The 14,545-nt window shown below is 37.8% G+C and overlaps 1 protein-coding gene across 1 annotated transcript in view; it reads left to right on the forward strand.

The window, feature by feature from the left end:
• The window catches only part of LOC149227661 (UDP-N-acetylglucosamine transporter UGNT1-like), a 66,272-nt gene that overhangs the window by 43,351 nt on the left and 8,376 nt on the right, over positions 1-14,545 (forward strand). The window contains exons 2-7 of the mRNA XM_089377853.1: positions 11,181-11,257; positions 11,992-12,159; positions 12,305-12,438; positions 12,642-12,772; positions 12,888-12,932; positions 13,166-13,263. Of these exons, the coding sequence (XP_089233979.1) occupies positions 11,181-11,257; positions 11,992-12,159; positions 12,305-12,438; positions 12,642-12,772; positions 12,888-12,932; positions 13,166-13,263 (653 nt within the window). The remainder of the gene's footprint in view (positions 1-11,180; positions 11,258-11,991; positions 12,160-12,304; positions 12,439-12,641; positions 12,773-12,887; positions 12,933-13,165; positions 13,264-14,545) is intronic.

Raw genomic sequence — 14,545 nt, forward strand, 5'->3', positions numbered from 1 at the left:
AATCTACTATCATATCTATATTTGGCAATGGGAAGTTATCCTTCAGAGATGCTTTATTCAAGGCTCTGAAGTTGGTGCACATTCTGATGCCCCCAGTGGGCTTGGACATAGTTACCAAGTTTGAGATCCACTTAGGATAATCAATAGGGTGAATGGATCGAGCATCTAGCAATTTTTGTAGCTCCACTTTTAGCAATAATGCTATTTGAGGGTACATTCTTCAAAGCTTTTTTTTGATTGGTTTGCATCCGAAAATACTATCAAATGATGGATTACTAGAGAAGGGTCCATTCCAGGCATGTTAGCATAGGACCATCCGAAGTTGATACTTCGTTTTTGGAAAAACTTTGTGAAATTCTCATTTTCTTTGAGAGTTAAAGGTGCTACTAGGAAGATGATCTTTGGAATATCTGGTGTCCCAATATTAGTCTCCTTAAAAGGTTCCACCAAGATTGTTGATCTTTTTTGATTTCTTGTCATAACGGGGAGGTCAGATCCTTCATCCTTAGGCACCTCAAAGAGGTTTTCACCCTTGGATATGTCCTTTATTTTTACTATTTGTGGATCCGATAGTGCCATAGTGTGGTTTTCACTAGGTGATTGCTTGACAATTTTTATATTTTCATTTTTGTGTTTGAAGGATTTGACTGTGTTCCCAAAGTATGCTCCGACATCTAGTTCCATAACAAACCCTACTTTATGATCTCCTAGGGGCATGTTGTCTCTTTCCCATGAACTCAACGATAACTTCATTGTTTTTGAATAATTCCAAAACCGGTGGTGCTTGTTGTTTCCAATTGATTAAGTCATGATAAACTAGCATGATGTCATTGTTTGATGGCATGGATGTGTATGATACTTCGATTATAGTGCAAATGGATGTATCAAGGAATAAATCGTCAATATGTAATGAATCATCCTCAATGGTATCCTTAGAAGTATTAACAATGGTAGAAGTGTCAATCACATTTATAGATTTACCCTTAGAATTAGTGGTCATATCCAGTTTTCCAAGCCTAAGTCCTTTACATTTTGTAGCTTTCTTTGGAGAGGGGTATTTTGATTCCTTGTTCATCGAGTCCTAGATCATCATGATCTTTATAGCCCATTTGTTTGATGATTGGATATCCCTTAGGATATTGATCAATAGTTATTAGGAAAAGTTCTTCCTCTTTGTATAACTGTTATGTGATGCCCTCTTCAACTATCTGTTTATCTAGTTCTCCCTGACGTGAGAATATTGTAGGGGAAAATTTTATTGTGACAAGGGCAACTTGTTCTTTGAGTTGGGGTTTTCCAGATGCTTTAAGAGGAGGAAGTTGTCTTATGCAAAAGGAGCTTCAAAAATCATATTCTCCTATACCTTTGTTTTGTAGTTGGACCTTGATCTTGGATTTGAGAAATTTTGTATTGGATGATGTAGCAAGTGTAGATGGGTCCCCATAAGCTACCTCATTAGTAGGGATTTGGTATGCCTTTTTAGGTTTGTCTTCTAGGTGCTTACAACATTGGTAAGTTCAAGATCTCCATGAATGGTGATTTCCATGTCGTTATAAAGAAACTTTATACATTGGTGAAATGTGGAAGCAATGACTTTCATTGCAAGAATCCATGGTTGGCCTAGGAGGATATTCTAAGGTAGATCTAGGTCCAAGACTTGACATTTGATATGTCTTATAACTGGATCAATTTGCACTGATAAAGTGATGACTCCTTTTGACTGTCGTCTCATCATAACCCTTGATAGTTAATTTCTTATTTTTATGGACAAATTCGTTAGGGTATCCCAACTGTTTAACCAGACTTAAGGAACAAATATTTAGAGCTTCTCTGCCATCTATCAATTATTGATATAGACTTCTATGTGTAGTGTGCGATTATGATCTGGTATGGGTGGAAGGGCTTATTTGGCAAGGCTCAAATTGTGCGTGAAGAAAGATGTCCTACCATAGCTTGGAATATATCAATATCTAGATCTGTGGAAACAAAAGATGTTTGTAAAGCTTGATTTAGGATTTCTTTGTGTTTGGCAGATATAAGAAGTTTTAAGATGGATATTTGTGCAGGTGTCTTCTTTGGGTGATCTAATAGATTGTACTTGGTAGATAGTCGAGAGGTAGTGGATGATGCCCCCTAATAGAAATGGAATTTATATGGTAGTCAACTTCATCTCATCCTACAACGGAATCATAGGAAAAGTTGATGACGTTATAACTCTTTACCTTCCCTGAGTCATTCTTCTTCCCATGATCAAGGATTGGATCTGTATAGATTTTTAAATCATGGTTTGATGTGTTGGATTTCTCATCTATGTTAACCTCACCCTTATCAATCAATTCTTGGATGAGGTCTTTGAGTTTCATGCAATCAGGTGTTCTGTGTCCTTTGACTCAATGGTGCTCACAATATTTGTTGTCTTTATACCAAGATGGTTTAAACTGTGGTTCATCATGTTGTCTTAATTCTTGCATTTTAATTATGTTTGATTGTATCAATTTCTTAAATGCTACTTCAATAGGTTCACCTAAGGGAGTATGTTTTCATCAAGGTGTTTGTTCTTCTCTCGAAGTGTTAGAATTTTGATGAGTTTGTCCTTGTGATGGACCTTGGACTTTTTAAACAAACTGAGTCTACAACTCTGTCGTTAACAACGTTTTTTTTGTAGCTCAAATACGTGGTTTGTCTTTATTGTTCGATGGTTGGTCTTTGTTTTCTTTATAAATTTTGGCTAGGCCCTTAGCGATAAGAGCCTTATCTATGGTGATATCCTTTCCAACGATTTCATTAAAATTATTAGCACATTGTACTTGGAAATGAACATTTCTTGGTTTAAGTTCTGTACAAATATGTTGACTAATTTTTTTGTGGAATAGGGTAAGTGAATTTGTTAGCCATATTTTTCCATCTTTGAAGGAAGGCATGTTGAAATTTGATGACTAAAATGTTTCCTGCAATCCCAACCCAGTTTTAATTTCACCTTATCACTCCCATTCAGTTAAATGCCCTTTCCCATAAACATACATTCAACATATAGAATTTTGGAAATGAAATTTTCAGATTAAAACACAAGGGACTGTCAACACACGCTGAAAATAAATATGGACATAAACAAACCAACAACACATAAATATCTAGGGAAAACCTATTAGAGAGCTCTTCAAATTTATTTATCTTTCAAGTTCAGGAAAAATACATTTGCAGACAAAACAAAACAACGAAATACAACTTATCTCTTCAGCCCAAAACTCCTTGAAAATTGTGCCCACCTTGCCTCTATTTCCGTGCCCACTTGATGATGAAAATATGTACTGTACGAATATGGATTGTACGAATTGTACTGTATGGATTTTCGTACCGTTGTACAGATTGTATAGATTTTTCAATTTTTTTCTCAAAAACTTCTCTCTAACAATGTGCAACTCAACATTAAATGTTAGTACTTTACCTTCCAATGTTAGTACTCCTTCAGCTTGCTGCAACAAATTTATCTTTCAAAACTTTTCTCTAGCTCTCAGTGTCCTTTCTCCAATCTGCTCATGAAGAATGAATTCAATCTCTCTTTTCTTTTCCTCCTTTTGTTTCCCTAAATGACTTTTGGGCAACCCTAAGATCTAATGGCTCAGATTCATTTAGATCAAGGGATGAGAATAAATGTGCATTTAATTCTCACTTCTATTTTTTTAACTCACCCATTAAATAAAGTACCCACATTGTACTTTATGTCTAAAGTCACTTTTCACTTTATAATTTAACATTGACTTTACCACTTATAAAGTCACTTTCACTTTATAAAGTCACACTTAGGAAAAGAATTATTTTGAACACTTTTCCCTAGGTAGAGACTAACCCATGGGAAACCACTTGTCCAAGGTACATTAAAAATCAACACTCCCTCTTATCGAGGAAAGTGTTTCTCACCACACCCATCTTGTCCCTGAAATGGACATGCTTTCCTCTTGGCAAGGACTTCGTGAGAACATCGGCCACCTGCTCATCTGTTGATATATACTCCAGCTTCATTGCCCCCTTCTGAACATAGTCCCTGATGAAATGATATCTGATGTCAATGTGTTTTGACCTGTCATGAAACACTGGATTCTTCGTGAGTTTAATGCAACTCTAATTATCACAGTGAATAACCGTCGGTCTCAACTCCTGATCAAATAGGCCATACAACAACTTGCGAAGCCAAATGGCCTCACAACTAGCCATATACTTAGCCTCAGAAGAGCTCAAAGCAATTGACTTTTGCTTTTGACTGAACCACGAGACAACTGTCGAACCCAATCCAAAGCAACACCCTGAAGTGCTTTTCCTGTCAGAAGCACAACCTGCCCAATCTGCATCTGTGTAACCTGCCAACCTCACTCCATCTCCCTACCTATAGTCCAGACCATAATCAACAGTCCCCTGCACGTAGCGAAGAATGTGCTTTGCAGCTACCTAGTGCACCCTCCTAGGCTCAACCATGAATTGGCTAAGTATGTTCGTTTCAAAGCATATATCTAGCCTAGTGTTGACCAGATACATCAAGGACCCAATAAGTTGCCTATACAATGTGGGATCCACCAAACTAGAATCTGAAGCATGAAGCTTCTTCCAGTTGGTGATCATAGGTGTAGACATGGGTCTACAGTCTGCCATGTGAAATCTGCTCAACACATCCACAACATACTGCCCCTGCGCCAGAAAGATATGCCCTTCTTCTTGCCACAGTTCAAGCCCCAAAAAGTAATGCATCAGCCCAATGCCCTTCATCTTGAACTCCATAGCAAGATCCTCCTTGCAACCACTAATCAGTCTCTTTGCCCCAGTAATGAATAAGTCATCAACGTACAACACACGAATGAGCGGATCATGCCCTACAATAATGTAGTATAGGTTCGAATCTGCATTACTCTTCGTGAAACCCATATGTTGCAAGTAAGTATCAATCCTTGAATACCAAGCTCTTAGAGCTTGCTTAAGACCGTAGAGTGCTCGCCTCAACCCTGTGGCTGCTCAACATACACCTCCTCCTCTATAACTCCGTTCAGAAATGTGGTCTTCACATCCATCTGATGAATCTGCCAGCCCATTTCTGCAGCAATAGAAATAAGGGACCGGATAGAAGTGTACTGAGCTACGGGAGCGAAGGTCTCATCATAGTCAACTCCTATCTGTGAGAACCCTCTAGCCACAAACCTCGCCTTGAACTTCTCAATGCTGCCATTTGCAACATGCTTGATCTTGTAGAGCCACTTGGAAGTCACAACTGACTTGCCTTCAGGCCTAGGCACCACTTCCCAGACATTGTTCTTAATGATAAAGGCATACTACTCCACCATAGCCTCTCTCCATACCTCCTGGATAGCAGCCTCCTCATAGTTAGTAGGCTCAGAGTCAACAATGCTGGTAGGCTACATAACTGCAAAACCGCTCAGGTGGCACACTCTCCCTGTTTACCCTCTTCGGAGGACCAACAAACTCTGTTTCCTTCAAGGTGTCTTGAAGCCACTTGGGCCTCCTCTTCCTTGAAGAAGCTTCCCCATAGGGAACCTCATCCTCTGCCCCCTAGTTTGGTAAACTTGAAGGTCTGCCAATTGACCCTGGTGTGCCTGTACCAGCGCTTGTCCTCGAAGAACTTGTACTGGCACCTGTGCCTATGTCAGCTGAAGTGCCATGTGAAATCTGTACCAATGGACTCCCTAAAGAAGTGCTCGATGAACTCGCCACTGGTGCCCCAGATGTCACTAACACTGAAGTACCTCCTATACTAGTCGATCTAGAACCCTGAGGTCCTGCTCCCTGTACCTGACCTCCCTGCTGAGGAGAAGTCTGTGACTCTCTCTCATCATACTCCTGTGATCTCCGATAGGCCCTCTCCTCCTCGAACTTCACATCCCTCCTAATCACCACTCTTCGTTTAGAAGGAATGAAGATTCGATAAGCCTTCGAAGTCTCTTTGTAACCCATAAAGATACCCTTCTCTGCCATGGGTTCTAGCCTCGTCCTCTGCTCCTTGGGTATATAAGAATATGTGAGACATCCAAAGATATGAAAATGTCCCACATGAGGCTTCTCTCTAGTGAAAGCCTCCTCCAGAGTCATATTCTCCAATACTTTGTGAGGACTCCTGTTTTGAAGATAAACAACAGTATTGCAAGCCTCAACCCACAAAAAAAGGCAACCCTTGATCATGAATCATCGCTCTAGCGGCCCTAACAATAGCTCTGTTCTTCCTTTCAGACACCCTATTCTGCTGGGGGTTGTAATGAACCGTGAACTCTCTCCTAATGCCCTCCTGTGCACAGAAGTCAAAAAACCCACCATCGGTGTACTCACCACCATTGTTTGATCTCAAGACCCGAATCTTCCTACTAGTTTGCTTTTCCACAAGAGATTTGAACTCTTTAAAGCAACTGAAGACCTTACCCTTGGTCTTCAGGAAATACATGCAAGTCCTCCTAGAGTAGTCATCTATGAATATAACATAATACTCATAACCACCCAAAGATACATGAAACATACGACCACTAACATCAATATGAATCAAGTCTAGTATACCTGTAAATCTGTTGTCGCTCACTGGGAATGGTAACTTGGTGTACTTGCCCAAAGCACACCCGTTGCAAACCTCATAATGCTTGACACTGAAATCAGGAACTCCAGTAGTGATCTTCCTCGGTACTCTCAAAGCTCCATGATGCATATGCACCATCCTTCGGTGCCATAACTCGCACAAGTCTCTACTGTTGGTGGTACTAGTGTGAGTGCTACCAGATGTGCTACTCACGAATGCTCCTGGCGACTGAAAACTGAACCTGTAGAGTTTCCCAGAGCGGACTCCAATCACTTTTGTCGAAGTGATGGAAGCTCCCTTGGGATGCATCAATACCTGCGCTCCTGAGAAAGTGACATCAAACCCCTTCTCCTCCATAGCAGAAACTGAAATCAAGTTCTTCTTCATCCCTGGAACATACAAAACATCCATGACCTTCAAAGGAGGCAAAGACTCCCTCTCAAAGGTCACAATCCCCGCACCAACAACTCTCATAGTGCGGTCATCTCCTAATACAATCTCAATATCAAGTGCCCTTTCTGCAAGCTTTGAAAAGAACTCCCGTGCACTTGTCATATGGGGGAAAGCCCCGCTGTCTATGTACCACACATCGAATGATGTACTCCCACTAGATGTAGAAGTAATAAATGCAAAGTCCTGGTCAAACTGTGAAGCAAACTGCTCCACCTCTTCTGAAGTTGCAATACCCTTTTTCCCCTCGTTCTTCCTCTCAGGACATGTAACAACATAATGTCCCATCTTCTGACATGCCCAACATTTGACTTTGGACATATCCATATCTTTCTTCTTCTTCTCCTCTTTTCCCTTAGCCCCATCTGATGATGCCCCTTTCTTGGCCTTTCCTTTGTTCTTCCCCTTGGCTGTCAAGGTTACATCCTCCTTATCTGCTATCTTCACCCCACCACTGCCAGTCTTCTGTATCTCATGCTGCACACAATCATCCCAAAATTTGTCTCAATTGGGAAGATTCTCCCTAAGGTAACAACATCTCCAAAGACCTCCCAAGAATTAGGAAGTCCCGCTACAGCTATCATGACTAACTTTGTGGGTGGAACTGCCTCACCAATAACAGTCAAATCATCATCTACTTGTTTGACCTTGCCAAGATAATGAACTATACTTTCAGCCTTTGTCATCCTGATGTTCTTCAATTGTTCTTTGAGTACCATATTCCTGCTCTCATTGGTACTCTGATAGAGAGTGGTTAGAGCTGTCCACATCCGATATGCATATATATTTCCTCTCACCTGAGGAACCACATGATCCTTCAGACTGTCCATCAAAATCCTTTTTGCCTTTGCATTATTTTTGTGAATTCAGCAAGTTCATCTACAGCAGTAGGAGGTAAAACCACTTGCCGCACTATGTCCCAAACTGCTGCCTCCTCAAACACTGTCTGAATTTTGTCTTTCCAAACGGCATAATTGGATATCCCATCCAATCTGTCCTCTATCCTTAAGAACATGGCCATGACTGCTGTCCAAAATTTACAAAAACAAGAAAATGGAGAAATGAACTTTCCAACAAACCTTGCTGTCCCAAAATATCAGTTTGCTGTCCAAAAATTCAGTTTGTTTTCCAAACCATTGTTTGTTGTCTCAAACTATTGTCTGCTGTTAACTGCAATTTTCAGCCTGTAGCTCTGATACCATGTTGAAATTTGATGACTAAAAAGTTTCCTGCAATCCCAACCCAGTTTTAATTTCACCTTATCACTCCCATTCAGTTAAATGCCCTTTCCCATAAACATACATTCGACATATAGAATTCTGGAAATGAAATTTTTAGATTAAAATACATGGGACTGTCAACACATGCTGAAAATAAATATGGACATACAAAGACCAACAACACACATTAAAATACACATAGATTTTTGGTCAACTTAGACCCAGGCAAAACCCCTTCAATCTTCTATGGGGAAAACTTGTTAGAGAGCTCTTCAAATTTATTTATCTTTCAAGTTCAGGAAAAATACATTTGCAGACAAAACAAAACAACAAAATACAACTTTTCTCTTCAGCGCAAAACTCCTGTAAGACCATGCCCACTTTGCCTCGATCTCCATGCCCACTTGAAGCTGAAAATATGTACTGTACGGATACAGACTGTACAAACTATATTGTACAGATTCCATATGGATTTCTGTACCGCTGTATGGACTGTATAGATTTTTCATTTTTTTCTCAAAAATTCTCTCGAATGGCGTTCAGCTCACAACATTAAATGTTGTTCGTAATGTACCTTCTGTTGTCTTCTGTGCCTCAATCTCCGTGCCTAGCTTTGCCTAGAAATCACTCCTTCAGCTTGTTGCAACAAATTTCTCCTACAGAACTTTTTTGCAACTCTCAGCGTCCTTTCTCCAATCTGCTCATGAAGAATGAATTTAGTGTCACTTTTCTTTTCTCCCTTTTGTTTCCCTAAATGACTCTTGGGCAACCTTAATATCTAATGGCTCAAATTCATTTAGATCAAGGGATGAGAATAAATGTGCATTTAATTTTCACTTTCTATTTTTTAACTCACCCATTAAATGAAGTACCCACATTGTACTTTATGTCTAAAGTCACTTTTTACTTTATAATTTAACATTGACTTTACCACTTATAAAGTCACTTTCACTTTATAAAGTCACACTTAGGAAAATAATTATTTTGGACTTTTTCCCTAGGTAGAGACTAACCCATGGGAAACCACTTGTCCAAGGTACATTAAAAATCATCAAGGCAATGAAAGTTTCTCTATTCTTTTATTTTTTATTACAAAGATCAATAATGGAAATCTCATGTTCAATGTTGTATGAAATTTTTCCCACAAGTTCTTGAAATATTTTGATGCTGTGCGAAAGGTGGGAAAACCATTCAATGGCTTGTCCTCCTAAAGATCAAGGGAACAAGCACTTCAAATAAGTGTCATTGTATGATATCTCTAGACAAGAAATATAGAATTCTTTGATATGTTCCCTTGGTTTGTCGAATTTTGGCATTTCAAAGTTATTGGGGAAGGGCACCATCTGAATAGACCTGTTGAAGGGATAAGGATATATGTCCTAAAGTGTGTAACTCTTTTTTGGATGTCTAATCGACATGTTAGACAATTGTTTTTGAATATCTTGAATTTGCCAGATCAAGTAATTATAATTATTTGGTGGAGTGATGTTGTGTGGTGGTTGCATGTTTGTGTTGTTGATGGGTTGTCACTGATATGTGTTGGTGTAAGGTTGTTGTTGTTGATTGGTGTTGAATGGGTTATATATGTTTTTGTTGGGTGTGGTATGTGTGTGTGTTATAGTTAAAGGGGTTTGTTTGTTGGTAGGTGTTGTTAGGGTTGATAGATGGTGTTGAAGTTGGTATGGTGCTAGTGTCAAAAGTGAGAAAGTGTTGTTGGTACGTGTTGAAGTTGTTTAGGTGATGCAGATGCATGTGTTGTATGATGTGGACATGGGAATGGAAGTGTGCATGTTTGAAGTATTTAGTGGTATGGATGTGGATGTTATGTTAGGTATTTGCATGTTTTGTGTAATATGTGTGTTAGGATTTGTGGATGTTAATATGTTGGAAATGTTTGGAGTTAATACTTTTGAAGATGATTGTAGGTAAGATGGTATGTAGTTTGAGTGTAGGTATTGTTAGTTTGTGATGGATTTGAGGTTTGAGGTGCTGTTGTGTGACATAGTCATGGGAATGGAGGTTTGCATGTTTGAAGTGTTCGGTTGCATGTGACTAGTAGTGTTGATGGAGCTTATGTTGTTTTGTGCCAGGAATGGATTTATGGAGTTTGAAACTTGAAATAATGGATTAATCATTGCCCTCATGAATATCTATTAGGGGTTGTATTGAATCTATCATTGCAGAATTTTCTGTTATGGGTGTATGAACCTGGGGAAGTTAAGGTGCTCCTGTAGATTGTGTAGTGTTTGTGATGTAATCCTTCAGGATGGTAGTGTCAAAATCACTAGGAAGTTTGGCACCTTGTTGTGCTGACAGGAGGAGATATCTATCTGGATCTAAATGTATAAAGTTTTTTCTCAGTATGTTTCAACATTTTCCTTCCGAATATCTAGTTTGGTTATGGAGTTTTCCTCTTTGATTGTTTTATTTTTATTCAGCCTACCGTGTGTGGGCTTTTAATTAATTGTATTGTCTCTTCGGATTCCAGACAGCATATTGTGGTGATCACATATCCTTTAGTATTTGCATATAATCAGACTATGAATTGACTGTTTCATGGCATGACTTGATATACACTTGATGATATTCACCCGATTTGAGGTTTCTTATAGATTGCATAGCCAGTGTCTAGGATAGATGCTTCTGCCTGGTTTCTGCACAACATGCTTCCCTATGCTAGATTAAGACTAGCCTTGCCATAGCTACTAGAGCTGATTTTTGTGGCAGATTTGGTCAATTATCATTCCGTTCTTATGCTAATTCAATGTAATTCAGGTCTGACTTGTATTAATGCTGAAAATACAACTTTCTCATCATTGATCAAGAAATGACTGTAAATAGAAAATTAAATAATTTGTTTGTATTAGCCATACTTCTTTGGATTTTCCATTTTTAGAAACTTTTTAATGTTCTTTAGAAGAAGCTCACTCCATTGTTGGGCTTTGCAGTACTGCTGGTGATGTTTAACAAAGCGGTTCTTTCATCGTACAACTTTCCATGTGCTAATGTCATCACATTGCTTCAGGTAGATATCTTTTTTCACTGAACAGATTCTGAGAGGTTTGAACAGTATGCTTTTGTAAATATAGCTCAGCAAACAAATACCTGAGGTTCTAGACATCGGAACACCAGTTGGTATAGCATGTTGCATCTTAAAATGAAGATTAAAGTCCTTTGGTCAGAGTCGCAGAAGCTTCATGTGAATTTTATTGTCCTAGACCAGACGTGACCATCATGCATTAGTTATTTAAAGTTAATAGGACAACTATTTGAAATCAAATTACTCTTCTTGCTAATTTGTGTTTATGATGATTCTTTGTTTGAGAATCGAATCTGCAGTATATTCTATTTTTCACTTATTCATGGATAGGAAAATATTCCCGGAGACTCTATTGAATCTTGATTTATCTTCTCATGCTAAGGATTGATTTTTCTCCCATAGATAACCTTACCTGTTTTATGCAATCTCCTTATTTGTTTGCTTTTGATCTGTTGTATGTTTGCATCTGCTCTATCCCAAGACGGTGTATTGTGTTCTCTTCTTTTATTTTTTACAGTGGCCATAACAAATTAATAGATATTATTTACAGTAATTAGGCATAATGTTTAGTATATTTCCTTTACAAAGCTCACCCCGATCCTTTATTGGAAATTTTGTAACTTAGGATCTGACCATTAGCAATTTTTTTTATCCCTTTTCTCCTCACGACTTATCATTAGTCAGTGCAGTTATAACAAAGATTAACTCTTATTTGGCAGATGATCACTTCAACTACAGTTTTATATGCATTAAAGTCATGGAATGTGATTTCGTTTAGGACAGTGGAAGGGAGAAACACACTGGCAGACATGTCTTCAAAGTTATTTATACCACTTGATACATATATACGTACATCACCTCTTTCAGTTGCTTATTTATTATACATGGTAAGGCATTATGTATTGGCAAACTCTGTTCCAGTTCATATTTTAAAGTGTTTTGTGCTATAGAACTGAGTAAGTATTAGGCAGTTCACACTTTATTCTAGTATGCTTCTTGAGATTGTGTTCTTATTGATTTATATGTGAGAAGATTATGGGTATGGCATCAATTCGTGGAGTTAGTGTGCCAATGTACACAACATTGAGACGGACAACTGTGGTTTTTACAATGATTTTCGAATACATTCTTTCAGGAAACAAACACTCTCCTACTATTATTGCCAGGTACAACATTTTTTCTTTCTTCTTTTCCATTTCTATGCCACTTCAGCATTTATCTCGAGGCCTGCATAAAAATCACCTGAGACATTTTTGGGTCCTGCACAAAAAGTTTGCCTTGATCATTTTGGCTATACAGAATTGTTCTTTGATAATCAGAGAAGTTAACTATTCTCTTTTCTTGTGGCTTATACCAAGGGTTTCATCAGTGTGGGCGTAATTGTGTTGGGAGCATTTGTGGCTGGAGCTAGAGACTTGTCCTTTGATTTTAATGGCTACGCAATAGTGATAGTTTCCAATATAACCACAGCAGTATATCTAACGACTATAGCTCGTATTGGTATTATTCTCAGATCTATAATCCCATGTTTTATTAATTCCAATTATCTGTATGGTGATGATGGGGTTTAGAAATCACACTGTTATGAGATTGATGGACTCTTCAATGTTTGCAGGGAAATCTAGTGGTCTCAACAGCTTTGGTCTAATGTGGTGCAATGGTAAAACTAGATTTGTTTAATCGTTATTTATTATATTGTAAAAAATAAACATATTAATGCTTGCTGATAAAGAGGTCAATAGTTATAATTTACAAGTCTACAAAAAAATACTAATCTTGTAAACAAGGTCCTTATTTCCATTACTAGTTTTGATTGGGTAGCAGCAGTTACACTCTTTGTTTTAGAAGGGAGTTTGGTTTATGTTGATCATAATAGTTTATGGCTATTTTCAGGTGTGATTTGTGGACCTATACTTTTTCTGTGGAGCTTCTTTAGTGGTGAACTGGAAATGACGATGCATTTTTCACAGTTGTATTCTCCAGTGTTTCAGGTGCTTTAATCTCATTCATGTTAAAGGGGATCTTATGTGTATCTCTGTTTAAAATATATATCAATGTTCCACCAAGTTTCTAGGACAAGGGGGATGCGGGAACAGGGATATGCACGGGGGGATGTGTAGGAACACCCACAAATTTTAGGGAAATTCAGGGAGGACGGGGTACGTCGAGTTATATATATATATATATATAACATGATGCAGATTCAAATTCAATAATGAAATACATTGATTCATAGATCGTGGTTCACAAATGATTCAATGAAATAGAAATAGTAAAACTTTTGTGTACATTGATTTAAATTCGTCATTCATTATTCTAGAATCTAATTAGTACTAAGCAAAATAGTAGATATTGGAGTCTGGAGACTCGAATAGTAAATTGAAATTATTCAAATTCAAAACTAGTATAAAGTGTCGAGTGAAAGACTTGGTCTAAGGTCGTCAGTTTCTAGAGTCAAGAATGAAAAGTTAAAACTACAAATTAAAATGGACAATGAACCAATGTTATCAAAACCAGACCAGTGATCAAATCTTTCAGCCCAAAAACTAGGAATTGGAAAAAAAACCAGACCAAAAAATCGATCAGCCAAGAAGTACATAAATATTCAAATTTTGAAAAAAAAATGTAAATAATCATGTGCATTCATATGAATCCAGACATTATACATAAATATGCAAAGTTTCTCATATATATATGTAAGGTGCATATAACAAAAATAGCACCGAGTGCAATTATATTTGATCAAAAGATTCATCAACAAAGAGACTCGAGATGACCTCTATTATCCAAAAAAATTCATGCTACAACAAATACCTACATATCAACAAAATCATTGCATATATTGGGATCCTCATCATCAATGTTACCCTCTAATTATTAAAATAAGATAGTAAAAAGCTTAACATGTCAAATCGAGATTTTGTTTGCGTGATGGGTATAATTTTACTAAGGTCATGACAAAGGAGTTCAACAATCAATGCTGTCAACATTGAGGTACATAGAGGGCTTGGCGCTCTTGATTATACGCTGTTCCGTACCCTCATACATTATGAATCCAATGGAAACGTTGCAATCCATCCAATCTCGAAATCCTGAAAACTGTTAAGTCTGCTAGATTTTGAGTGAGATTTAAAATTCTACTTTCTCCATATGAGACCCAATGAGGTTAAAATCACTCCCAAACATCTTGAATCATTCAATGGTAATGTTAAAAATTTAAATAAAAGGATGAAAATGAAATTAATGCTACCATTAATTACATAACATTAGTAG

Source organism: Pinus tabuliformis, chromosome J, assembly GCF_031772625.1.
Source record: "Pinus tabuliformis cultivar Carrire ecotype Pingquan chromosome J, CPIR1, whole genome shotgun sequence".
Classification (NCBI taxonomy): domain Eukaryota; kingdom Viridiplantae; phylum Streptophyta; class Pinopsida; order Pinales; family Pinaceae; genus Pinus; species Pinus tabuliformis.